Raw genomic sequence first — 27,886 nt, 5'->3', positions numbered from 1 at the left:
AGACGGGAGGCGTCGGTCTGGAGGACCACTGGTAAGGACGGGTCGAAGGGTGCCAGGACTGGTGGTGACAGCAACGCCTTCTTAACATTCCTGAACGCTAGGTCGTGGTCAGGAGTCCAGAGGAAAGAGCGCTTGGGGCTCATGAGGGGGCGTAGAGGTTGGGCTGATGTGGCGATTTTAGGGGAGAAGTCGGCCAGCTGATTTACCAGGCCCATAAATGAGCGAAGGTCGGTCAGGTTCGCTGGAGTAGGGAAGTCCCTGATGGCCTTGACCTTCTCCTCATCAGCTGAGATCCCCTCTGGCGAGATGTTGTAGCCGCAGTAGTTAACTTGGGGGGCGGCGACCACAAATTTATCTTTGTTCAGGGTGATACCATGGGCACGACATCTTGTGAGCATCAGATGAACTCGGTTCAAGTGGGCCGGGAGATCATCGTCGAAGAGCAGGATGTCATCTACGACCTTCACGCAGTTGGTGACACCCTGCAGAGCCATATCCCCACGGAGGCAGTACGCATCCCCCGTTGCTGCGAAGCCCATGGGTCCGCGGCAGTGTTGGAAGCGGCCGTAGGGCGTGATGAATGTAGTGAGGTGGCGATCTTCTTCCGCCAGGTTGACTTGCCAGTACCCATGTAGTGCATCCGCCGTGGTAAAGAACTTTGCAGACGGGGTGACGCTGCGGACTGCTTGGATGGGCGTAGGCGATGGATGGGCGGGACGGGAGACCTGCGAGTTGAGATGGGTGAGGTCCACTGTGATGCGAACACCTACAGGCTTGGGTGCCAAGACCATAGGGTGGCACCACTCGGAGGGCTCCTCACCGGCGTGTCTGATGATCCCCTGCTGCACCAGAGAATCGAGCTCTGCCTTCACCTTGTCCCGTATGGCAAAGGGGATAGGCCTGGGTGTGTGGATGGCGAAAGGCGTCGCGCCAGGCTTGAGGTGGATTCTCATCGGGGGGCCTGTCATCTTCTTGAGCGGCGTCTTCTGGAGGTCGGGCTTGGAGACAAGGACGTCGCTGAACTGACGAAAAAAGAACTCCCGGGCGGCAGCAGGTGTGGTCATGGCTGAAACAGGTATCTCTGCACACCTGTTGAGGTGTGTCACAGCGAGGATGGGCTTTGGGAACTCGGATGAGACGATGGCCAAGTCCTGACAATGGCCACATGACAAGAGAGGGGTTTGGATGCCCTCATGGACGTGGACTGTGGCAAGGCAAGACTTGGGACCGAGCTGTAGTGTTGCCTTGAAGCAACCCAAAGGTGGAGACATCGGGGACCCGTCCGCTGTGAGCACGTCGTTCATGGCTGTGGGTGACAGGCTACTCCTGGGGATGTTGAGGGCGTCCAGGTGTGTTGGTCCAATCACCGTGATGTCCGCGCCCGTGTCAGGTATCATCAGGAGGTTGGAAGAGTTGGTACCGTAGGACAGACGAACATTGACGGGCTTGGGGGACCTGTCACTCGAGGCATCATCCACGCGTCGGCATCCTTTGTTGTTCTTGGGAGACGGTGGTGTGGACGTTCTGTCGGGCTGTAAAGAGACGTTTTGACCTGGAGATGGAGGCTTCTTGGTGGACCTGCAACACTTGGCGAAGTGTCCTTGCTTGTTGCAAGCGTTGCATGAGGCCTTGTTGGCAGGACATCGAGTTGTGCGGGGCCAATGGCCTTGAAACCCACAGTTTCGACATGTACTATCAGCCGCAGGGCACTTTCCTGGACCATGCTGGCGCTGACAGTTTCTGCAGGATTCGGGAGAAGAAACTGGTGACTGTGACGGGGGCTGTGGAGAGGACGTCGTCTGCATCTGGCGTTGATTCCTCTTGTAGGTGGAGACGGCGTGGACTTGAGATGGCGATGAGTGTATAGCTGAGGCAGCCTCTCTTGTGGCCTCATACGACCTGCAACAGGTGACGAAGTCGGTGAGGGAAGAGGCGGCGTCGAGGGTGAGGAGTTTCTGAAGCAGGTCCTCGTCACGTACACCCATCAGCAAGATCATCTTTAGCTGGATCTCAGCACAGGTTACAGGATCGCCTGTACATAGGTCCACCTCGGTTGCTAGGTCCTTAAGTCGTGCATAGAAGTCTGAGAATGATTCCCCAGAAGCTTGTTTGCAGGATAGCAGCTCCCTACGACGCAAAGCTTCATTGCGGAGGCCACGGAAATGACTCTGCAAGGCGTTTAAAACCTCTGTCACTGACCTGGGGGAGTCAGGGGGGATGGCTAGCGTGTGCTCTAGGAGGCGTTGAACATCGAGGGAAATGCACGATCTTAATTGGATGAGTTGTTTATGAGGGGGCATTCGATTGAGGTCAGACATAACAGCAAAGTCTTCGAAACGACGTCGCCATTGACGGTATACTTGATATGTTGCATCAGATTGAAGAGGTGGGGGGCTGGGAACTGAAGACTTGCTGTGCAGGGGTGTACTCGAGACGGCAGGCGGTGGAGGAGGCACGGAGAGGTCGACGAGAGTTGAGACTGGAACAGGTGGTTGAGAAGACACTGAGGCATACCTAGGGGAGATAGGTGACGTGTGAGGAGGCGTTGTCTGAAGGATAGATGAAGAGGCTGAAGCTGGCGAATTGGTTGTGGCAGCTGGTGAAGTCGTCCTCGTTGCCAGCAATTCCAATAGGTCCAGGAATTTGCGGTTATCAGCTTGGTGTTGTTGTTGAAGTTGAAGACGGTAAGCTGATTCCTCTGACTGTCTTGACAATTCCTCTTGACGTCGTTTTTCCTCCTCTAATTGACGTCTTTGGGCTTCCTTCTCTTGAGAAACTTGTAGGAAGTGGATTAACCGACGTATATCCTGGCTCCCATCCTTTGAATTTGGCGCGCCCGGCGTGTGAGGCGTCGTCTTCCTCATAATCCTCATATAAATTTCCCAGCAAATCGTCGTGGTCAGACATCTCGTGTTTGGTATTGTTGCGATGGGAAAGACAAGGAGAATAAGGTGAAGTGCTATATTTTCGCCAATGGATTTGCTTAAGTGCAGGAACTGGCTGGCAAGTAAAAGAGTACTGACTGTAATATTTGTGAAGTGAGAGGAGGCGGCTGGCGGCGGTGTATTCCTCCGCGCGCCCGGGCGAGATGCTGGTGATGACTCAGTGGAGGGGACGCGGGCAGTGGCTTGCGGGCCGGCGTAGATGGAGGATGTATGCCGGAAGTGCTGTCTTGGAAACTGGGCTGAAGGCGTGTCTGCTACCTGTAGGGCCGCAGAAACATAGCAAAGAGACATGAAAGGCACTGCACTTCACTTAGGGCACTTCACAAGGTCACAAAGCACTTTAAATCCAGGGGCACTGTGGAGTATATCTTCTGGGCGGGAAACACGAGGCCGGGAAACAGACGGGGCCGGCTCTTGATGCTTGTAAACTGTCGTGTTGGAGCTACTCAAACTGCGCCATGTGGTGTGGTGTAATCCAGGACAAGGTTCTTGAAACTCCAGGGCACGAGCAGTAGGTATATTCAATAAGTGTACAAGACTGGGCGTGATAGCCAACCGATACAGGAGCGATTACTAGGGACCCCGGACCGTAGGTAGGCCGGAGCCGATCTGAGGGAAATTAGCTAGCTAGGCAAGGGGAGTTGCTAGACATTCCTAGGACAATAAATGGGGTCTTCTAATTACTCGACTAGCGCGGTACAGACATAGTACATCGGGACATAGTAAATGAACATAGGCATTAGACATAAGCATAGACATCAGACATGCTATAATAATATGTAGTAATACGGACATGTGAATAAATGGTACAATGAATGGTAACAAGAGTCCTGGCGTCAGGCGTGTTCACATATCTTGGTATGTACATATCTATACAATAGACTGTGTAACTAAGCTGAACTGAAGAATATACTGTACAGGGCTGTAGTTACAAAAAGTGCAAAGAGCATTCACTGCCACAGACAAGACATAAAAGAGCAGAAAACTATGTTGACTACCTAGTGAGGATATGCAGTATTGGCAGATCAAATGGGGCAATAGGATTGAGAGGTAAGCGGTTCAATAGATTGACATTTCAGCTGTGAAGGTCAACTGGTGAAAACTAAAGTTAATATCCTCACTGTCATAAAGACAGCCAGCCCACCAGTGACTGCCTTGTTACGGTTATGCAGTACTGGCAGATCAAATGGGGCAATAGGATTAAGAGGTAAGCGGTTCAATAGATTGACATTTCAGCTGTGAAGGTCAACTGGTGAAAACTAAAGTTAATATCCTCACTGTCATAAAGACAGCCAGCCCACCAGTGACTGCCTTGTTACCAGTATGATCGAGTGAAGACCCACATTAAATGCAATTGCATTGTTCACTTGAATAATGCATCTTGCTACTGAACTATAATACTTCATGACACAGCCAGGCTGTCATGAGGTGGTGGGAACTTCCAGCCCTATACCATAGACAGTTACCAATATTATTGTACTGTACAAGCAACATTTGATGTGAACCAAATATTTCACTTCAATGAAATCCATTGAGGTCTCAATGTACTACTGTATATGCAAGTTTTAAAATGTATTATGTTAATTATAGTCTGTGGGCAGATAGTACTGTAAAGTATAAATACCTCTCAGTAAAGGATTTGCTTTTTACCTTGTACTGTACATGTGCTGGTGTCAATGGTAACTAAAAGTGGCCTAATGTGTTATTGAGATGGCACTTTGTACCCTATTTTACACCTCAAAAGCAAAGTATTTCATGCCCTGTTGAAAATTTTATAATTTATTTGAAAACTATTTGTTGTCATAAAATTTTATAACAATGTGGATATAATTGTATTAGCTGTAGGTAAATACAGTATACCCTGTATTTCAATTTTATTTACTGCAGCATTTTTTGGTTGTTTCTCTGATAATAAGTAATTTTAAGTTTAATGCAGAGATATAATCAAGTTATCATTGTTATTGAGTCAGTCATCCAATATAGAAACTGTAATGATCTCTATCAAGTATTTTAGTGAAGCTAATTGCAATACAGTACAAAAATAATTACATTTGCACTTGTTAGATATGAGATGAGAAAAGGGCTGTCCATACAGTACTTAGTAAATAAACTAAAAAGAACAAGAACTGCTGCTCAATACTGTGTTTATGCATTGTTTCTCAACATCACAACTTTTATTGTACAATACTGTGTAATACCGTAATTATTTAAATGTTGATTGTATAATTTCAGTCAAGACTGTCAATTCCAAATGATAACTTTTTCCCTCCATTTACTGTACATCATTTAAAATGGCACTTCATCCAACATGGGATATCAGTCTGTAAGAAATACAGCAGTCATATCTTCTTACACTGTCATTGTATAAAAAATATTAGCAGGTACTTTCTTCATTTTTCCACTCTACAGTAGCATCACTTGGTAAATGTAATGGCAGTTCGGGTAATTCATTTGAAATTGTTCCTGTAGGGGCAGCAGGTGAGTATGGTTCTCCCACTGGTCTTGGTGGTTTGGGTACATCATATATTTGTTCTTGTAAACATGTTCCTTTTACAATGCTGACAGGTCTGCTACTTGTACTGGTGCCGGAGAGATCAGTCTGAACATGGGGGAAAAAATTAAATAAAAAATTAATTGTGATAAAGAGTTTTTTGTAAATTTGAATGTGAGAGTTCATATATAGATAATCAAATATACTGTTTATTAAAGTACATAATACAAAATCAGCACCAAATAGTAACAGAGATAACATGAATGTAAAGTACTGGTAAGTTAGTACAGGTTGGGTATCCCTTATCCAAAATGCTTGGGGCTGAAAAGGGTCTCAGATTTGGGATATTTTTGGATTTTGAAATGCCTATATCCTGTACAGGGTATACCTGTTTAATGTCAATGCATGGAATTCATTTATATTTCATATACTCTGTACACCATATGGATGCATATTACCAACAGGTAGTTTTATGAAATATTTTTAATAATTTTGTGTATGAAATACATGACAAGATATACATACACTGAAGAATCAGAAAGGTAAGCAATCACTACCATCTGTTCGGGTTTGCCATGACACATGACTCTGTGGTGCCTAAGCAGCTGTGTCATACCTTCAATCATTACACATACAGTATATACTTAACCTAAATTTATTTCTGAAATGCCCTAAGATCAAATTACCCTAAAATATTGTTAATTATCTTAAATGGTGTAAATTTTGTCACTATGTGTTCTCTGCAGTCTTTGCCAATATTCCATTAATAATTTTATATAAGGCCTCCCTCAACAATTCCTCGGGAGATGTCAGATACTGTATTTCCACAATCTCCAAATCAACAATTTTAATTTAGAATGAATCTGAAATAACCATGCGGTTGTGAAAAGTCGATTATAGGACTAAATTATGAAATAGACTAAGATGAATGAATTTTAGGAATAAAATATGAATTATATTAAGATACAAAACTACATTTGGGTCTGTAGCTGGAGAGGGGGGGGGGGGAGAATAACTCGCCACCTCCCATGCTGTCATCCTGCAATTCCTTTATAATGACAGCATGCAATTTCGCCATTATTCCCATGTTATTTATGTTCATTTGGTGGTGGGTTAATAAAACAGTATTGAAAAATAATTAATTTTCCCCCAAAATATCCCAGATGAGGAATTGCGCCATAATATATTCCCCGTCTCATGTTTACAGAGCAGTATCAAGTGATCATTCTTGAACTCCTTAACAATGTTGCCAGCTCTCACCATCTCTTTAGAATCGGATTTTTTGGTAATTTGAGTGACCCAGAGCCCCCCTTTTGCTGAATTAATGAGGGTATTCTGTACTTTAAAAGTATCATAAAGACCAGTCTAAGGACAGCATAATAACATAATTAAAGAAAATGTATACTTTTTGTGTTAATGGGAGCCTTACCTAGTTATAGAAGAAGAATTGTTATAATAAATTAAGAAATAATCCGTCAGTCCAATGTCAAATTACTTTAACATTCATTTACTTACTACTACAGAGTAATTACCCTAAAATATGAGTAAAATATAACAAGAAATCCTTGATTAACTAGATTTTTCAAAAATTATTGCTTCCCCTAAATGTCACCGTGAAGAAGATCCCCTCAGATCGTCCTTTTTTCATTCAGAGACCCCCTTGGCCTAAGAGAATCCCACCTTGGTCTCTAGCTAAAGTTACTAAATTTCTTATGGGGCCTAATTACAATATAAATCTGAACCGGAATAGATTGTTCCAGAAGGCAGCCTTCCTTCCTTGCAATAGCAACAGGTATGAGAATCAGTGAGCTGATTTCAATTTCCAATCATCCATCATTATTGGTATTTTCTGAGGAAGATGTCACCCTCATATATTGTGCCCAGTTAAGATTCTTCAAGAATGGTTGACCAGATTCGCTAATCGAGGCCCCTATGTATTCTCATCACAGGATGGTAAGAAATTGTCTCCTGGTCAAATGACAAAATATTTATCTCAGTTAGTGAGTCAAGCAGACCCTGGCAAAACTTTTGGCACATGACACCAGGAAATATGTAGGGTCTGTGGTCTTTCTGCAGCATATGAGCCTCAATCAGATCAAAGAAGTGGGCTTTTGGAAATCTTCAAAACCCTTTCAAAACAGCTATCTTCATCAATCTCTGAAAGATGCTTCACATGTGGTGGAACTGGGGTCCCCTCCCCCACCTAGTTAATCTCCACAACCAGGAACCTTCTTCTTCCTCATCAGAATAAAGTGAATATCCTAATTGGGATATGTACAGTGGGGTATGCTATAACGAACGGATCCTACTACGAATATTCCTATAATGAACGGTTTTACCTATAAAATTGAGAATGCTATAACGAACGAAACTCCTACAACGATTAAAAAAAAAAAAAAATTTTTTTTTTTTACCACTTTATTGTTTTCTTTATTACAAGTATTAATGATATTCTTTATTTCAGGGGTTTAGATGCATATTTATGCACTTTTTTACAATTTTTACAATTTTATATTATTTTTCAGTGTTAAGTGGTTGTATTTGGGGGCCTGGAACGGATTAATCCTATAACGAACAAGGTTCTAGAACCAATTAGATTCATTATAGCATACCCCACTGTAAATTAACATTTTATCTTCCGGTAAATGGTCCTAATATTGGAAAATATTCAAAAAAGTTTATAATTATAATCTTGACCTCAGCTAGCGGAGCCTTATACGCAATGTCACCTCCCTCTCCACCCCTTGCTTGGGTAATCAAAGCTAGATGTCGCATTCTGGATTGAATAAAAAGCCATTTTTTTCTAAAAAACAGTTTTTGTGATTTAGTCCAGAATGCGACGTCGACATCCCACCCATCTCCACCCCTTGAGAGCTGACATTTGTTTACTGCTCGCTCTAGGGCAAGAGATGACGGTAGCAATGCGTGTGATGGAGGGTGCGGGAGGGGGTTTGGAAAATTGCAATTAAATGCCAGGTTGCGACGTGTCCTCCTAATATTACGTATTTAAGTAATTATTAGATGTTTTAATTGCCTGTATGTTGACCTGGCGAGTTAATGCTAGGCATTTACATACCTAGGTATAAGCTAGACGTCACATTCTGGACTATATCACAAAAACTGGGGTTTTTTTAGAAAAAACCTTTTTTTTTCAATTGTTGTCCAGGGGTCTAGCTAACCTCTGGTCGGGGCTTGACCAGCACGAAAAAAAAAAAAACTTTTATTGTCAGGCAGTAGGTAGTAGGCAACTACCAAACAGGGAGGTACTACCGCCTGGGAAGATATTGGAAGCATAATGTGTTGTCTAATGGTAGACCCTGCTGCCACATGGCATCACAAAAATTGTGACCAAGTCCCAGGTTGCTGAGCTGACTTTCTGCCTCATCTACACACAATTGCAGGGTCTCAATTGTTTCTCTTGCTATTGACAACACAACATACATATATCGTTTCTCACTAATGATCTTTTTTTTAAATTTCTTTATGGTTCCTTATTATTATTATTATTATTATTATTATTGCAGTGTTTTCATTATTATTCTTGTTATCATTATTTTATTTTTATTTTTGTATTTTTTATTATAAATTTTACTTATCTGAATTATTGTTATTATTATTATTATTATTATTATTATTATTATTATTATTATTATTATTATTATTAATATTAATATTAATATTATTAATATTATTAATATTATTATTAATATTAATATTAATATTAATATTAATATTAATAATAATATTAATAATATTAATAATATTAATAATATTATTATTATTATTATTATTATTATTATTATTATTATTATTATTACTATTATTACTATTACTATTACTGTTACTGTTACTATTACGTTTTCGCCCCCCGAGCCCTGATGTGGGTCGGTGACCTGTGTCCGGGTGGGCTAATACCCGTAAAAAAAAAAAAAAATGCTTAAGTAAAAGTACTAAAAAAAATTTGTATTTTTTAAAAAGTACAGTAGATACCCAAAAATGTTACTTGAGTACAGTATCAAGCAAATTTATTTTGTTACTTTACAAGTCTGCTCTTCCCTTGCATTGCCCAGGCCTGTACTGAAGGTCATCTTATATTCAAGCAGCCTCCCATTCCTTCATTGTATCTTCTGTTTCTGCAATACTGTATATTACATTACCTAAAATTTCATACTATGTAAAGTTGTCCAAACTTACCAAAAATCTTATTTGACTTTTTTATCTGTACTGTAATTTTATCATTATTATTCTTTTGTACAATCTATGGACTAGTGGTTCTAAACCTATATCCCTATATCCAAGGTCTGAATAAAAAATCATTAGATGCAATTAATATCAATTCAGGATGGGGGGGGGAGCATATTAACCAATGCACTGCAACACTTGGAGAAATAAAGCAAAGGACATGTCACAAAAGCTCATAGTACTGGCATGTAGTTATTGTGTGACAAGAGGTTGATCATCCTACCACAGCAACAGTGGTACTGATGCTCACCTTCCAGTTGGTGAAGGAGGGTTGCAGGTGATACCCAGACATACGTTGCCATGCAATATCCATGTGTTCCATCAGGCTAGTATTGTCGTCATCCTCTCCATCAGGATTTTTTATGCACCACTCTATCCTTCCTAGCCCCATTTCTTCTAAATTATCAGTTTCTCCCCTTCCCCACTCTGTTTCCTCTTGCAGCCCTACCTCATTCTTTTCGTCTGTAGATGCCTGCAACTCTTCTTGTTCTTGAGAGGAGTTTGTGTGCACTAGTGGTGGTGTCCATGTCTGCTCGTGGTTTTGAGACAGATCTTCCTGTTGAAATGAGAGTCGCATTTTTAACACAAGTTTGAAAACATGGGTAAATCTGATCAATGGTAGAAGCTCCTTTCATTCAATTTGGAAATTCAGTTAATAATTGTCAAAAGACAATAAAGTTCACTTGCAAATGAATATGGACATAAGAGCTTTTGGGATGAGATTCCACTTGGTGCATTCCCTAGTACTGTATGTACTTGCATCAACAGTGACTCTTGGATGTAAATATGCCTTTAACTGGTTTGTTACTGATATATTTTTTTCCCAAAGGATTAAGAAAAGCATGAGAGACTATGAGTTCCGATGCAATTGGAACAAAAAAAAAAAAATAAATAAATTATATATATATGTGTATACAGTTAACCCTCACTTTACGCGGTCCCGCATTCCGCGTTTCCACGTTAACGCGGTGCCTTGCCAGAACCTCACGTGCTCACATTACCCGGTACGTGAACCCCATTACGCGGAGAGTGTCCGGCGCGACGCTATTTTTAGATTCGCCCCACCCGCCACCCGCCCGCCTGCCTGCCTGCCTCTCCCTCCTCCTCCCTCCGCTTGGGCAAGCGGCGCGGTAAGGTTGCGCAGTGTGTGTCTTTGTTGCGTTATCACTGACGTCATATGACGTATCAGACCTGTGATTGGCCATGCATCCCTACCCCCCTCTGCTGCTAGCTGTAATTGGCTTAAAGTATTATGACGTGTCCACCCGGAGGGAGGGAGGGAGGGAGGAAAGACGACGCTTGACCTAGCCGCGGCAGTTTCATCCCTCAAGGCCACTCCGTGTAAACGCGCATCCATTGTTCCGTAAAATGGCTTCCGCCGGACCACCACCCCCAGAGAGAGACCTTTCCTTACCTGGACCCAGCGGCACTAAACCAAAGAAGACACGACGTTCCTTAAGCTACGAGGTGAAGTATAGCATCATCCAAGAGTTGGAGAAAGGAACAAGGCAGGTTGATTTGGCGCGCCAGCATGGCGTGAACGAATCTACGATCCGGACTATAAAGAAGGATTCAGCCAAGATAAAGGAGCACATGAAGATCACAAAGTCTACAGGTGCTTCTATGATCAAGTATTTTCACAACCAGGTGCTTCTCAAGACAGAAAAATTACTTGTGAGGTACTTGGTGCGTCAGGCGCGACGGAACATGGCGGTCGACACGCGCTCTGTTAAGGACTACGCACGTGAACTGTACATGGCAGTGGCACGAAAGATGGGAACTTCAGAGCCCAAACCCTTTAATGCTTCCTCTGGGTGGTTACAGAGGTTTAAGATCCGGAACAAGATCACCAATATAAACATTGGTGGTGAAGAAGCGAGTGCTGATCGTGCTGCGGCTCGGGAATTTCCTCCGTTTTTACGTGAGATTATGGAGGAAGGACAGTACAGTGACGACCAGGTGTTTAACATGGACGAATCTGGTCTTTTCTGGAAAAAACTACCTTCCAAGTCCTTCGTTGTGAAGAATGCCAGCAGGATTCGGGGCCGGAAAATGCAGAAGGAACGCATCACCGTCCTGTTTACCACCAATGCCTCCGGTACCTGTAAGCTCAAGTTATCGGTGATCCACACAGCCCGCAAGCCGCACGCCTACAAGAGCATGGACATGACCAAGCTAAATGTCCACTGGCTGACCGCACGTAAGGCATGGATGTTCTCTACACTGTCCCTCTCCTGGTTTGATGACTGTTTTGTTCCCGATGTAAAGAAATTCTGTGAGCGACAGAATGTCCCATTTAATATTTTGTTGCTGCTGGACAACGCACCAGGACACTCGCCCCTACTGTTAGATCGTCACCCCAACGTAAAAGTGGTCTTCCTTCCTCCCAACACTACGTCTTTAATCCAGCCCATGGACCAGGAGTTGATTTGCAATGTGAAAGCTGCATTCTCAACAAAAAAATTCCAGCTCCTGAACGACTACACCAACACCAGGGAAGAGTTGCGTAACCTGAGTGACACCACCACCGATAGCAAGAGCGAAGAAGATGAGGATCAACAGTTAGAACAGCAAAAAATACTCTTCAAACAATTCTGGAGAGTATTTAACATCAAGAAAGCTGTGGACTTCTTGGTGGAGTCATGGGATCAGCTGTCTATTGCTACAATTCGTCACGCATGGAGACATGTGTTGCATGGAATACCAGGTGAGAGGAGGAGTCAATCTGTGACTGGTGAGGTTCAGAATGTTGCAGTAGCAGTGGACCTTGCCAGAGAAGCTGCGCAGACTGTTACAGTTCCAGGCTTCTCCGAGACCACCAACGACGACATCCTGGAGGTGATCAGAGATCCTGAAGTGACTGCCGACGAGATGTTGGAAGAAGAACACGTCAGTGAAGAGGAGGAAGAAGGTGCGTCAGTCTCCGAAGAACACAATTTAAGTCATAGTGATATTAAGGGTGCCATGGAGTGTGCAGAGAAGATGAAGTCCTTCCTTTCCCGCGACAATGACGATGACCGCTATGAAGTCTTCCATACCCGGCTGGTGCAGGCTATGGAGCCGTACATCAAGGTGTATCACGACAACATCAACGCCAGCCGTCAGCAAAGCATAACAGATTTCTTCGCCCGCAACCCACCACAGCCAGCCCAAGCCAGTGATAGTGACAGTGAAGGTGACTTTGAGGGATTTGTCAGGGAAGCCCTGACAACTGTAAGTGACAGTGATGGTGATTCACCTAGTAATGGTGATTCACCTGAGGGCCAGTAATCTGCCCTCTGCCTCGGAACCAGCCTCCATCCCCGTATGCCGACCCATCTCCTCTACTACCGTAAGTGTTACACCTAATTTTTAGTTTTCTAACCTTACCTTTATTTTTCCTATGTTAACCTTTATCTTTCCTAACCTAACCTCTTCTATATTACTTGTTTTTTCATACCATCATAAAGTTAAGATAAAATTTTTACTACAACATAGTTGTGTGTCGTCAAAAAGTGGAGTTTGGGGATCGGTCCGGACTCCATTTCAATTAATCCCATATGTTATGCTATTCACTTTACGCGTTCCTCACTTTCCGCGGTACCCTCCGGGTTACATTAACCGCATAAAGTGAGGGTTAACTGAAGATGTGAATTACACGAAAGCGCTTGGGAACTTCATGTTTTCTTCTTTCCTTGTGGTTATCAGCATATATATATATATATATATATACAGTGACCCCTCGGTTAACGAACTCAATCCGTTCCAGAAGGTCGTTCGTTAACCGAAACGTTCGTTAACCGAAACCATTGTTTCAATGGGTTTTTGGGTAATTGGTTCCAGCTCACCGAAAATTTCCTAAATTCAACAAAAATGGTAGAAAATTTCACTTACTTTGAGGTGTGTATGTAGAAGGCTCCTGATGATGATGATGATGGGAATTACAATGGGGGTGGAGGAGAAGGAAGAAGAGAAGGCATTGGGGTGGAAGAGAAGTCACCCCATGGCACCATTTCACCCATAAAATTTTAGTTCTCTTGGTGTATTTCAAGATTATTTTCTTTAAATCAACACTGTACTGCATTATATATTGTCAATATGTAAAATATATTTCAAAATGACCAATAATTTGCTTGGAAACACAGAAAAAAAGCGTTTAGTTGAAGAGAGTCTCAAGCAAGATATTACCTCCAGTGAAAACAGAGAGACTAACGCCTGTTTGCTGTGTTAAGAGGCTGGATGCTGCGCATTAAACTAGTCACTTTACCTTCAATTATGTTCAATAATTGTTAAAATGACTAAAAAATTTAATATTAAACTTTTAAAATTATTGAATAGTATAAACTTCTTGATATTTACTAAAATAGTTAGGAATTTAAGCCCTAGAACCGATTAATGTATTGGTGGACTGATACTAAAGCTGGTTGCCCGGCCAGTGCAAGCGAAAACATGTTGAGGTCGGTTCGTGAGAAATTCGTTAACCGAATTTTTGTTCGTTAACCGAATTGAAGATCCTTATGGAAGGCAGTTCGTTAACCGAGGCGTTCGTTAAACTAGGGGTCACTGTATATATATATATATGTGTGTGTGTGTGTGTGTGTGTGTATATATATATATATATATATATATATATATATATATATATATATATATATATATATATATATATATATATATATATATATATATATATATATATATATATATATATATATATATACACAGTATTACCCCGCCTAACGCGGTTTCACTTAACGCGTTTTATCATATACGTGTGCCTCGCCAGAGCTGAACTTTCACTTAACACGGATTTTTTCCACATATACGCGGTGAGTGTCCGGCTCGAGACGCTATTTTTAGATTTGCCCCACCCGCCACCCTGCCTGACTGCCTGTTTTAGCTCATAAAATTCATACAAATTACCCGGCCAGAATATAATTTACATTGCTGGAATTCTTATAATTTGGTGATCATTTTGAATATAAACATCATATATTTTGCATTAGACATACAAATTTTAGATAAAAATTTTTCTCAGAGTAACTATGTTATCTTTTGTGCAAAATATATGACATTTATATTCAAAATATTCCTGGTCTTACAAGGAATCCAGCAATGTCAATTATATTATCCTAACTTTAGTTTGAGGTATTATTTATTAAAATTTAGTGGTTATCCCACACATCTCCTTGGGACGGTTGGTGGGGGGTGGAGGGGAGGGAGGGACCGACCGACCATCTGTTACCCCGTGAAGAATTATTATTTTTTTTTATTAACTGAAGATATTTGTTTTAGCTCATAAAATTCATACAAATTACCCGGTCTGAATATAATTTACATTGCTGGAATTCTTATAATTTGATGATCATTTTGAATATAAACATCATATATTTTGCATTATACATACAAATTTTAGATAAAAAATTTTCTCAAATTAACTATGTTATCTTTTGTGCAAAACATATGACATTTATATTCAAAATATTCCTGGTCTTACAAGGAATCCAGCAATGTCAATTGTATTATCCTAACTTTAGTTTGAGGTATTATTTATTAAAATTTAGTGGTTTTCCCCCAAAAATTTATCTGAGAGGGAAGAGCCGGCAGTGTAGTGTGAGAGGGGGAGGGAGTTGAGTCCATTATTTGAATGGACATTAACTTGGCGACTGTATTTCTCTATTTCTCTTAAGTATTAATTGTGTGCATGTACCATCATAAAATTAAGATGTTATTTTTATTACAACATAGGTATGTGCCTTCAAAAAGTGGAGTTTGGGGGTCGGGCTGGTTTCTATTGGAATTAATCCCATATGTTCTGTTGTTCACTTAACGTGGATTTCACTTAACGCGGGACCCTCTGGGTTCAATTGACCGCGTTAAGTGGGGTACAACTGTATATATATATATATATATATGCAGCATACAGAACTCAAGAAGTGAAAAGCTATTTGCCCTAATTATTAAATATATATATATATATATATATATATATATATATATATATATATATATATATATATATATATATATATATATATATATATATATATATATATATATATATATATATATATATATATAATAATAATAATAATAATAATAATTAGGGCAAATAGCTTTTCACTTCTTGAGTTCTGTATGCTGCAAAGCAGTATTTTATGTGGCTCAGGTACTTTTATTTACCATTGAGACAGAATACTTGGGTGTCTTCCTTAAAATTGAGAAAGTGTTTGGCATGATTTTGCTGGAAGAGTCAAAGAGCAGCAAATGTCACTCGTAAATTTTCAATGTAAATTTAGGAAAAGTTGGACCAAAAGTCTTACTCCTGCCACTAGGGTGCAGCTCCTTAATGACCATATTATTGTACTGACATGCCAGTGATGAAATTCAGGGTGAAATCTCTTGTTTTAGAAACAATGGGAAAACTTAAATTTGGTTGTACAGAGGACAATGATTATGGAGCAATAAAAAGCAAGATTAGTGCACACATTCAGTGCAGTTCTGTGAGTTCAGAAAGCTTACCGATATAGTGGCATAAATTTCTTCTTTGTCAGTACGAGTGTCACACAGATTGATCACCTCATATGGATGTGCTGCACTATCTTCAACAGCATTCTGCCTCTGCAAAAGAATAAATTAAAATAAGAAAGCATTGTCACCTAAATGTGTTGAAAATTTCATTAACTTCTTCATCAGCTTCTTTTAATGTTACAGAAATTATTAATCACTGCTTTGAAGAGATTAAGTTGTGCTGTATAAACGTACCTCTTGGAATGTTGCTTTGTTATACTGTATGTACAGAACTGTTCATAAGTTCCATGCAATACACAATGCTTTCGTCATTTCTCCGAGCTGCACACTCAACAAATGAGGGCAGTGTACAGTATGCATTTATTATATCAATTATCATTAAAGATTATTCTTTTTATTGTAAAATATTTAATTTATTTATTGCAGACAGAACCGTTATTACCTGTAGTGCTGCCAGTACTACCAATACTTAATGAAGCCTTCACAAATCATTTGTAGGTAAGAAATAGTACTGCCATTAATGTATCTATTGAAACCATGTTGTAATAATTTCTTGTAGAGCTCTTTCTTATAGTGCATAATTTTCCAGGAATGCAATTATAGCATTATGAGAGGTAGAAACCCTCATATCTGGGACCCTTGGGACCAAAACCAAACCAGTTTTGAGGATTTTCTGTTTTCCAGGGCCCTGGGTCATCCATGTTACCCCAGGCCTACCAGTAGACTTTGTTACACACACACATAAAACCAGTTGAACATTTGTTTTACTTCTTAAATAACAAAATAAAGAAAACATCATTGTATGCATGCAGTACTCAAATTTTTTTTTTAAATACAAGTCAGCTTAGAAGTTAAGTTCTTTAAGAGTGAGTTAAATGGGCTTGTTGGTGTTCCAGAAGCTTCTAGTGAGTCATGAAATTTGCCAAAAGTAGAGAGTTCATAAATAATTATTATCTGATTGAATAAATAGCCCAATACAGTAAACCACGATAACTCGGAATTTCATATAACTCCACATGGATATGGTCTTCGAGTGTATTAATGTAACTGGGGAAATGCCAATACAGGTACTGTATACAGTCAACCCTCACTTTACGCGGTTAATTCAACCCACGGCGGCCCGCGTAAAGTGAACAACATAACATATGGGATTAATTGAAATAGAGACCGGGCCGACCCCCAAACTCCACTTTTTCCCGACACAATACGTACGTTTTACTAAAAATAACATCTTAACTTTATGATGGCATTCACCCATACATAATATAGAAAGGAACAGTCAATAAACTGAAGGTTAGGTTAGAAAAAAACAAGGTTGGAGTTAACGCGTTAGTAGAAGAGATGGGTCGGCGTACGGGAATGGAGGCTGGTTCCGAGGCAGAGGGCAGGCTACTGGCCCTCAGGTGAGTCACCATCACTGTCATCCACACTTGTCAGGGCCTCCCTGACAAATCCCTCAAAGTCATCATCACTGTCTCTACCTCTGTCACTATCACTGGCTTGGGCTGGCTGTGGTGGGTTGCGGGCGAAGAACTCTTTTATGCTTTGCTGACGGCTGGTGTTTATGTTGTCGTGATAAACCTTGATGTAGGGCTCCATAGTCTGCAACAGCTGGGTAGTGAAGATTTCATACCTGTTTGCGTCAGGGTCGTCGGAAAGGAGGAGCTTGACTTTCTCGATACACTCGATGGCACCCCTAACATTACTATGGGATAAGCGGCGTTCTTCTTGGGATGACGCACCACCTGCCTCTTCACTGACGTCATCATCATCTACCATCTCGTCGGTAGTCACATCAGGATCCCTTATCACCTCCAGGATGTCGTCGTTGGTGGTCTCGGAGAAGCCTGCAGCTGTAACACTCTGCGCAGCTTCTCTGGCAAGGTCCACTGCTACTGCAACAGTCTGAACCTCACCAGTCACAGATTGACTCTGCCTAACGGCCGGAATGCCTTGCAACACATGTCTCCATGCGTGACGAACAGTTGCTACAGACAGCTGATCCCATGCCTCCACCAAGAAGTCCACAGCTTTCTTGATGTTGAATATTCTCCAGAATTGTTTTAAAAGTACTTGTTGCTCTGCCAACTGTTGATCCTCGTCGTCTTCGCTCTTGCTATCGGTGGTGGTGTCACTCAGGTTACGCAACTCTTCCCTGGTGTTGGTGTAGTCGTTCAGGAGCTTGAATTTTTTAGTAGAGAATGCAGCTTTTACATTACAGATTAACTCTTGGTCCATGGGCTGTAATATAGACATAGTGTTGGGAGGAAGGAAGACCACTTTTACGTTGGGGTGACGATCTAACAGTAAGGGCGAGTGTCCTGGTTTGTTGTCCAGTAGCAACAAAATCTTGAATGGCACATTCTGTTGCTCACAGAATTTCTTCACATCGGGAACGAAACAGTCATCAAACCAGGAGAGGGACAGTGTAGAGAACATCCACGCCTTACGTGCGGTCAGCCAGTGGACATTTAGCTTGGTCATGTCCATGCTCTTGTAGGCGTGCGGCTTGCGTGCTGTGTGGATCACCGATAACTTGAGCTTACAGGTACCGGAGGCATTGGTGGTAAACAGGACGGTGATGCGCTCCTTCTGCAACTTCCGGCCCCGAATCTTGCTGGCATTCTTCACAACGAAGGTCTTGGAAGGTAGCTTTTTCCAAAAAAGACCAGATTCGTCCATGTTAAACACCTGGTCGTCGGTGTACTGTCCTTCCTCCATAATCTCACGTAAAAACGGAGGAAATTCCCTAGCCGCAACACGGTCAGCACTAGCTTCTTCACCACCAATGTTGATATTGGTGATCTTGTTCCTCTTCTTAAACCTCTGTAACCACCCAGAGGAAGCATTAAAGGGTTTGGGCTCTGTAATTCCCATCTTTCGTGACACTGCAGCATACAGTTCACGTGCGTACTCCTTAACAGAGCGCGTGTCCACCGCCATGTTCCGTCGCGCCTGACGCACCAAGTAGCTCACAAGTAATTTTTCCGTCTTGAGAAGCACCTGGTTGTGGAAATACTTGATCATAGAAGCACCTGTAGACTTTGTGATGTTCATGTGCTCCTTTATCTTGGCTGCATCCTTCTTAATTGTCCTGATCGTAGACTCATTAACACCATGCTGGCGCGCGAGATCAACCTGTCTTGTTACTTTCTCCAACTCTTGTATGATCTTATACTTAATTTCGTAGCTTAAGGAACGTCGTGTCTTTTTTGGCTTAGGGCGGCTGGGTCCAGGTCAGGAAAGGTTTCTCTCTGGGGGCGGTGGTCCGGCGGAAGCCATTTTACAGAACAATGGATGCACACTTACACGGTGTGGCCTGGAGGGATGAAACTGCCACTGCTAGGTCAAGCGTCGTCTTTCCTCCCTCCCTCCCTCCCGTGGGTGGACACGTCATATTACTTTAAACCAATCACAGCTAGCAGCGGAGGGAGGTAAGGATGCATGGCCCAATTACAGTCCGATACATCATATGACGTCACTGATAACGCAACAAAGACACACACTGCGCAACCTACTCGCACCGCTTACACAACATGGTGGATGGCGGGAGAGGGCGGGAGGTTTGGATCCAAAAATGGCGCGGCTCGCCAGCCGCTCTCCGCGTAAAGGGGTACACGCACCGCGGAATGTGAGCATTCCGGTTTCGGCAGGGTACCGCGTAAACGTGGAAATGCGGAATGTGGGACCGCGTAAAGCGAGGGTTGACTGTATATAAAATAATCTGGGAAAATCTCGGTATATCTGGCCATCTGCATCATCTACCATGCCTCTGTGTCACCTACTATGATGCTTCATTCTTCACCTGCAGTGCTGGTAAGTGTTACCTTTTTACATTTAGTAATTACATGTACACATATATGGGTCAGTAATTTTTTATTGTTGTATTTTTGTAGAAAGGGGGAGGGGGGGGGGGAAGTGCCTCGATAAGTCGGAATTTGGGATAACTCGGCATCTAACTGGGTATCTACTGTACTGATATGTGCTGAGTTATCGAGGATTTACTGTACCTTGATTATCTTTATATTTAATTATAATATATTATCATCATTATTGTTTTCACATGTCTTAAGATTAATATTGGTCAAATTAAACCAAAGTTTCAAGGTAACTTATGCTGAATACTACTTGTTCTAACATAGGTCTTGTGCAGCACTTGCCTCCTATCCTAAGGGTTGTTGGATCATTCTTATACTTTGCACATCAACAAAAAATTCTTATATTATTCTTGAACTACAGCAACAAACTTCTCCTTATCTTGACAACACCACTAAGCTTATATCCTCTACGGTAACTACTTAACACACTAATTATTTGCCTTGTGGCGTACCAACAATCTTAAGGCATTCTTGTAGTGTACCTTCTCATGGGAAACCATTTTCCAAACAGGTGTCTAACAGAGTGCAGTACACTTATATATGGTAGTAAAACAAGTCTCTTACTTTGACACTTCCTTTAAAAGTCTTGAAAGCCCCACTGGTGCCCTTCATAATCTGATGCCGCACACTGTGGTTAGACTTGAAGCTTGGTCCTCCACCCTGAAGAGCATCCCAAGGCTCCTGGTACTCCATACTGTTGACAAACACAGTACAGGAATTGTTGTTCTCATATTATTAGTCATTAGTTTACTCAGATATTCTTGTTGTCAGTAGTTTAGCCAATATTTAAGTCAGATATTCTTATATAGTTGGTAGCCTAGTCATTATTTTCATATACTGTAGTCCTGATTAGTCAAATATTCTCATGCAGTTGGAAGTTACTCAGTTAATCTTATAGCCGGAATTTAAATTTTCTCGGAAAATCGTTCCCAAAGCTGGAATTTTCTGGAAAATTCCGGTTTTGGGAACAATTTTCCGAGGGGTACATTTTCCACAAAATTATGAGGAAATTTTCCCGGTACCCGGGAAATTTCAGGGGTGGGGAGTTTTTCCGGGTTTGAAAGTTGAAAATCAAGTGCATTTTCCAGAAATTCAGAGAAAAATTTTTTGGTACTCGGAAAATTCCGGGGATGAGGGATATTTTTCCGGGTTTGAGAGAGTTGTTTCATTACCCGGAAATCTCTCATTCCCAGAAGTGCTCTGCACCATCTGTTCTGGCTAACAGAGATATCACTGTATATACCTAGGTACACTCCACATAATTCTGTAAAATGACTACAGGTACGTATCCCTCTATTCATGATGGGGGTTACATTCATGAAAAACACATCGCTCGTCGAAATATCTTAAGTTGGGATCATTAGAACTTGGGGTTCAATGGGACATGTTCCTAGCTAGTCCTTCACCCACAAATATCACTGAAAATGAAATTCCTACAATAATAATATACCTACAGCACAATTTAAAAATCCTCACCACATCATTAGGAGCAAGCCTGATTGTCATCACATGTCCCTCTCAAGGCTAAGGGGACTCTTGAGCGTGGAGTGGAGACATCACTCTGACTCCCACACAGCTTTACAATGCCAACCTTCACTTCCAGACACATGGTAATCCTGGGTGCCTTGGCCTTCCCAGACATTTTCAACATTACACTGCTCACTTCACAGTTACAAAAATAGAGTGAAAGTACTTGTCACAAAAACAGAGCGAACAATGATAACGTAAAAACGATGTTAACAGCCAACAGTGCTACCATCATGTTGACAACAACAGAGGCAAAGCACTTTACAGTCACAAAAAACATAGCAAAAACCACTTCACAGTCACCAAAACAGAGTACAGTACAATGTGAACAATAGTTATGTCATCTCATTGGAATGTAAAAAGAAAAACTTTGATGATAAACAACATGATACTGACTGATAATCATTGATTTACACGATCATGGTGCATGTGCGATCACCATGAAACAAAGTTTGGGACTGTAGTGCGCCGGGTGGCTGCATGGCGGCGCAGTAGAATGCAGCATACAAGTGCACCAAGAGATGCGTTCCATATTCTCAATTGGTTGGATGATGACAATTGTTCATGCAAATTTTTTTTATTTAAAATAGTGGGGTAGTTTTAATACATCGCAGTTAGAGAGATTGTATATTGGGGATATCTGTACAATAACATAAAAATTAAAAAAAGAACAGTGTGTGTGTGTGTCTATTATTTGTAGATGAGTGTAAACTTTTAAACTAGTTCCTCTGAAGTACTGTACTCCATTGCCATATGAAGAATTCTAGAACACTCGGCATATTTTTTCACACCACGGTTTGGAAGTACGTACAGGTACAGGCGTAGAGTGAGTCTCCCACACATGCTCCATTGAACGTTCCCATTGAACTTCATTAATTTCTAAACCACTCCGGTCCTCACTCACGGAAAATCACACTCGTGTGAAGCGGCGGAATATGAGAGCTACGTGGTTTGAAATATTATTGTAGGGTATTGAAATTTTTCATTTGCGAATAAGTAGGGTTGCAAATAGCAAGGTACCTTGTATTCCTGTACTGTATAGTCATTTTTATAGTACTGTATAGTCAATTAGACAGTCATCCTCACATATTCACCAGTTTAGTTTAGTCAGTCTTCTGTGTATAAATGTAGGAAATAGTTTAATTAGTTTTGCCCATGTAGTCAGCCAGCAGATGAGTTAATTACAGTATAGTAGTATTATAAATCAGTCAGAATGACTCCTAAGCAGGAAGAAAGTAGACACTTAATCTGTAGTGGCCATATTTATAATACAGTAAGTGCCTTTATTGAAGCAAAAGGTCTTCTGAGTTGCTTCTACATAATCCTTTATTAGTGATTATTATTCAACTGCTGAGGAAGGAGGGAGAGTGGAAAAGTGAAATAAGATATACTGTAGAGAAAATAAAATATAACAATACCTTTCTGGTGGAGAGTATAGAGGAGATAGTGAATGGTGATCTATCAAAGGCTCATTTTCATGTTGTGTCCATTGCTGGTCGTCAATGGAGCTCATGTTGATGGTGGTGTTCCCTGCAGCCATTTTGGTGTTAGAATTAATGTGGGACTTTTCTGGCAAGTACTTCACAGTTGCCTGAAACTGATGTCGGCGGGTCAGCTTTCTCATGAGCATGGTGTCGTCTCCATATTGTTCATCACCTATATCCAGTTCTTCCTTTTCCACCATTGGTTCCCCTTAGAAAAGACAAAACCAATGGGTCAGGAAAAATATGAAATTCAGTATCTTTTGTACAAAAGGCACCCACTATATTGTAATGTGTCTGTACAGGAGATCCTTTATACTGTACCTTCACTAGAGTATCCCTGGATCCTTGATTGGTGGGGTTCTGTGAGAGGTGGCCATTCTTGGTTGGCTTTCATTTCAGCCTCTAGTTTTGTGTAGAGTGGATGTGGCCCACAAATGGATTGGAACCACGGCAGCACATACTGTTGCATTACACCATATAATAACCACCTCTGGAAAACAGATCTGTTTTAGTCATATAAGAAATCTCGATAATGTCAAAGATAAATGTCAAAGATAGATGTCAAAGATAAATAGCGTTCATCTTTACTTAAGAGGCGGATTCTGCTGCCTCACTTACCTGAATTAAAGCAGTTGGAACATTAGTCAAGTGAATATGATAATTTCAGAACTAATGCCAAGTTCAGTTAAGGTCAAGTTTAGACAATATATATACTGTACACCTGTATCAGAGATGATCCTCTTCACCCTTCCTGGTAAATTCTCTCTTTCCATCACTACTGTAATTTACTTGAGGGTTTTTATTTCTAACTAATTTAAGAGGTAACATAGTATACTGAGTGGAGTTTTGTACTTTACTGAAACTATATTCTGGAGCTACAATACCAGCCGAAACCTTGAAACATGATTCCTGTGTAATGAGATATAGTCAAACATATCACACCTCCCACATGAAGCAGACAATGCAGTTAATACATGCAGCAAAAAACAGCACACCACAGAAGCCAGCTTCAGGATAACGTCGGAAGTTAAAAAAATTTATGAGCCATGCTTCCCTGCAGAAGGTGATGAAGATGCTGAACGATGTTGCCACCAACAGATACACAATCAAGATGTCTGTGGATGATAAATAAATGCATAATGACAAATAAGAACTTACTGTACAGTAAAAGTACAGTAAACAAAGAAAACCTAGGTCACACATTCAACTTGGTGACAAATTCATCTCGTTGCATATATATCATATGGGGGTGTTTCATAACTTCAAACAACTTGGAAAAAAATCATAGACATCAATAAATATTTTTTTTGCAGGTGATGCAACAAAAGTTGCCTCGAACTGGTGTCAGTTTTTTTAAAACTCTTTCAAGTGTCTTCCAATGTATAATAACATGATAATTCAGTATAGCAAGTATGAAACAGAACTTACAGTTAGTGTAAATAGGCTTCCTGTATGGTGCAGAGTGAGAAAAGACAAATGCTCCAATGATGACAGAGTAGAAGCTCATAGTAATGAGTGATGTATTCTCATAGGAGGGAATCGCTAGCTGCCTGTACTCCTCATACTTGAATGGTTCAAACCTGAATGGATGACAAGATGAAAGAAAATCCAGACAATTAAAAATTATTAAAAGGAAAGAAGAATAAATTTGAACTAATAAGGGAATAGTTAACAATACTGGACTAAAATTGACTAACTACATACAGTAACATGTCTAACTGTTAATGTTTGATGTGGGCAATATCATACATACAAATCATACATAGAAACATAACTGTATCAAAAGTGCATGACTTTGTAATGTTTGTTTCTTTTAATATTACAGTACTTTGCTTTTAACTTCCATGTTTTAATGGAAACCCTAAGCAGAATATAAAAGGATGTCACAGTGATATACCCATACATAACATAAAATTATTATTTTTTAAGGTATGCCTGTAATAACTACCTATGTACAAATATCAAATACTGTACAGTATACAGTAAGTCTCACAATCAGGAGTAAACAGCGAGTAAGATCATAAGTGGCGAAAATTATACTGTATATGTAAAAAAAGAAGAGAAATCTACTGACCACGACTGGGCACGAAGATAAGCCAGGATGGTCCAGTAAGCAAGTGCCTGAAGACCCAAAAAGGAGAAGATAGATGCCGAAGGGAGAAAACTGAGGATACGTCGTGAGGGTGGGCTTGGGGTGAGGTAGGAAGGTGGTCCTGTGTTGCCCATCACCAAGGCCGGAATAGTCATGAGCACCAGGTCCTGAATCAGGTACTGCAGGTCAGTTGGCTCAGTGTTGATCTGTGGAACATTAATTAGGGGAAAATTTTTCATAATTCAGGATTTTTATTGAATGATTATATAAAAATTAAAATGCAGGGTAACTATATGTTTATACTTTACACATATTAACAAGTTCACTACACATTTAACTGTTTGGGTTTAGAATCTTATTTCAGTAGGTGACCGGCATGTGGTCTGAAATATAAAAGATTAATCTTAGTACAGTATATTGGTAAATGTTTACGAAACAGTTATAATTAGAAGTTGCTTGTTGATTATCTTTATTTTTGCTATATACTTGTTGTTTTAATGATTTTAAGTATATTAAAAGAAACGACAAACTTTCTATTATAATTTCTTTTATTTTTTATTTTATTTTTTCAATTACGGTACTCTATCCTATGATCTTAAATTCCTTGTTAGTGGGCAGGGCATGACAGATGAGGGAAATTACGGGGTAAAAACACAGCGAACACTGATGTTATGGTATTAAAATTACGTCTCTAAGTGCATTTCAAATGCCACAATCATTTTCTTACCGTAAGTCACCTAATTCCTTACCGCCGCCATTCCTTCCTCTCCAATTGTATAAATTGTGTCCCACTATTCTTGATCATTTTACTAAAATAATTACAGTATTACCCCGCTTTACACGGTTTCACTTTCCGCGATTTCTCATTTACGCGTACCTTGCCACAACCGGACTTTCACTTTCCGCGGTGCATCTACTCATATGCAGTGAAGTATAATTTTTTTTAATTTTTTTTTATTTAGCTCATAAAATTCATACAAATTACCAGGCCAGAATATAATTTACATTGCTGGAAGTCTTACAATATGATGATCATTTTGAATATAAACATCATGGATTTTGCATTCGACATACAAATTTTAGATCTAATGTAATAATTTGATTTACACAAAGCAAATATTTTATCCTTTGTTCAGAATATATGAAGTTTACATTCAAAATATTCCTTGACCTGCAAGGAATCCAGAAATGTCAATTATATTATCCTAACTTTAGTCTGAGTTAGTATTTATTACTAAAAATGTAAATATACGACAGTATTTTCTCCCAAAGCTTCTCTGGTAGGGAGGGAAGGTGGGGGGGTTAGGAGGGAGGGACCGACCCAGCTATGGCAAGTATTTTGATTGACAGATAGTGTCCTTGAAGAATATTTCTTTGTTTATTTTATGAAGATATATGTTTTAGCTCATAAAATTCATACAAATTACCCAGCCAGAATATAATTTACATTACTGGAATTCTTTCAATATGATGATCATTTTGAATATAAACATCATGGATTTTGCATTAGACATACAAATTTTAGATCTACTGTAATAATTTGGTTTACACAAAGCAAATATTTATCTCCTTTGTGCAAAATATATGAAGTTTACATTCAAAATATTCCCTGACCTGCAAGGAATCCAGAAATGTCAATTATATTATCCTAACTTTAGTCTGAGGTATTATTTATTCCAAAAAGTTAAAATCTAGTATTTTCACCCAAACATTTCTCTGGTAGGGAGGGAAGGTGGGGGCTGGGGGGGAGGGTTGGGACCACCGACCCAGCTGGCGTGAGTGTGAGGAGGAGGGGGAGGCAAGGTGGGGTACTTTGATTGACAGATAGTGTCCTGAAGAATATATTTTTTTATTAACTGAAGATGTTTGTTTTAGCTCATAAAATTCATACAAATTACTCGACCAGAATATAATTTACATTGCTGGAATTCTTACAATATGATGATTATTTTGAATATAAACATCATGGATTTTGCATTAGACATACAAATTTTAGATCTAATGTAATAATTTAGTTTACACAAAGCAAATATTTTATCTTTTGTGCAAAATATATGAAGTTTACATTCAAAATATTCCCTGACCTGCAAGGAATCCAGAAATGTCAATTATATTATCCTAACTTTAGTCTGAGGTATTATTTATTACTAAACGTTAAAATCTAGTGTTTTCACCCAAACATTTTTATGCTGTACCTCGCCAGAACCGGACTTTCACTACGCGGTGCATCTCTGCTCATATCTGTGAGCTGGCGCGGGAGGATCGCTGGTCGCCTAGTCATCAAAAAACATTGCAGGTTCTTCACCGTCACCCACCACAGCGACAAGTCAGTGATAACGATGGTGAGATGTGGACTATATATGGACTTTTTGGGGGTTTGACAAAGAGGCCCTGCAAAGCTATATGGTGGATAGTAATTACAAATTGATACAAGTGATACAGGTGAGGCCAATAATCTACCTCTGCCTGGAACCAACCCCCCATCCTGGTGCTAAACCCACTTTTCTAATGTAAGTATTAAAAAACTAATATTATTGCTATTTCTCTTAATTAGCCAATTGACTTTTGTGCATACCATCATAAAGTAAGATACAATTTTTACTAACGTAGAGTATTATGCTTGAAAAAGTGGGTTGGGGAATTAGGGCCAGTCTCTATTAGATTAATCCCATATGTTCTATTTGACTTTCACTTTCTGGTTTCACTTTCCGTGGTAC

The 27,886-nt window shown here is 40.4% G+C and overlaps 1 protein-coding gene across 6 annotated transcripts in view; it reads right to left on the bottom strand.

Moving 5' to 3' along the window:
- Positions 1-3,718: 3,718 nt before the first annotated feature.
- Positions 3,719-27,886, bottom strand: part of LOC121869952 (polyamine-transporting ATPase 13A2-like) — a 193,532-nt gene continuing 169,364 nt past the window's right edge. For 4 of the 6 annotated variants that reach the window (XM_042371553.1, XM_042371556.1, XM_042371555.1 and 1 more), the window contains exons 19-27: positions 25,152-25,375; positions 24,506-24,657; positions 24,020-24,192; positions 23,399-23,567; positions 23,012-23,285; positions 20,631-20,760; positions 16,180-16,278; positions 9,929-10,234; positions 3,719-5,544 (exon numbers count right to left, since the gene is read on the bottom strand). In XM_042371553.1, the coding sequence (XP_042227487.1) occupies positions 5,320-5,544; positions 9,929-10,234; positions 16,180-16,278; positions 20,631-20,760; positions 23,012-23,285; positions 23,399-23,567; positions 24,020-24,192; positions 24,506-24,657; positions 25,152-25,375 (1,752 nt within the window). In that variant the 3' untranslated portion in view covers positions 3,719-5,319. The remainder of the gene's footprint in view (positions 5,545-9,928; positions 10,235-16,179; positions 16,279-20,630; positions 20,761-23,011; positions 23,286-23,398; positions 23,568-24,019; positions 24,193-24,505; positions 24,658-25,151; positions 25,376-27,886) is intronic. The other 2 variants (XM_042371557.1, XM_042371558.1) reach the window with 2 other exon arrangements.

This window comes from Homarus americanus, unplaced genomic scaffold, assembly GCF_018991925.1.
Source record: "Homarus americanus isolate GMGI-L3 unplaced genomic scaffold, GMGI_Hamer_2.0 scaffold14467, whole genome shotgun sequence".
Taxonomy (NCBI): domain Eukaryota; kingdom Metazoa; phylum Arthropoda; class Malacostraca; order Decapoda; family Nephropidae; genus Homarus; species Homarus americanus.
The sequence above is the reverse complement of the archived record's forward strand: the minus strand, read 5'-3'. Positions and strand labels throughout refer to the sequence as shown.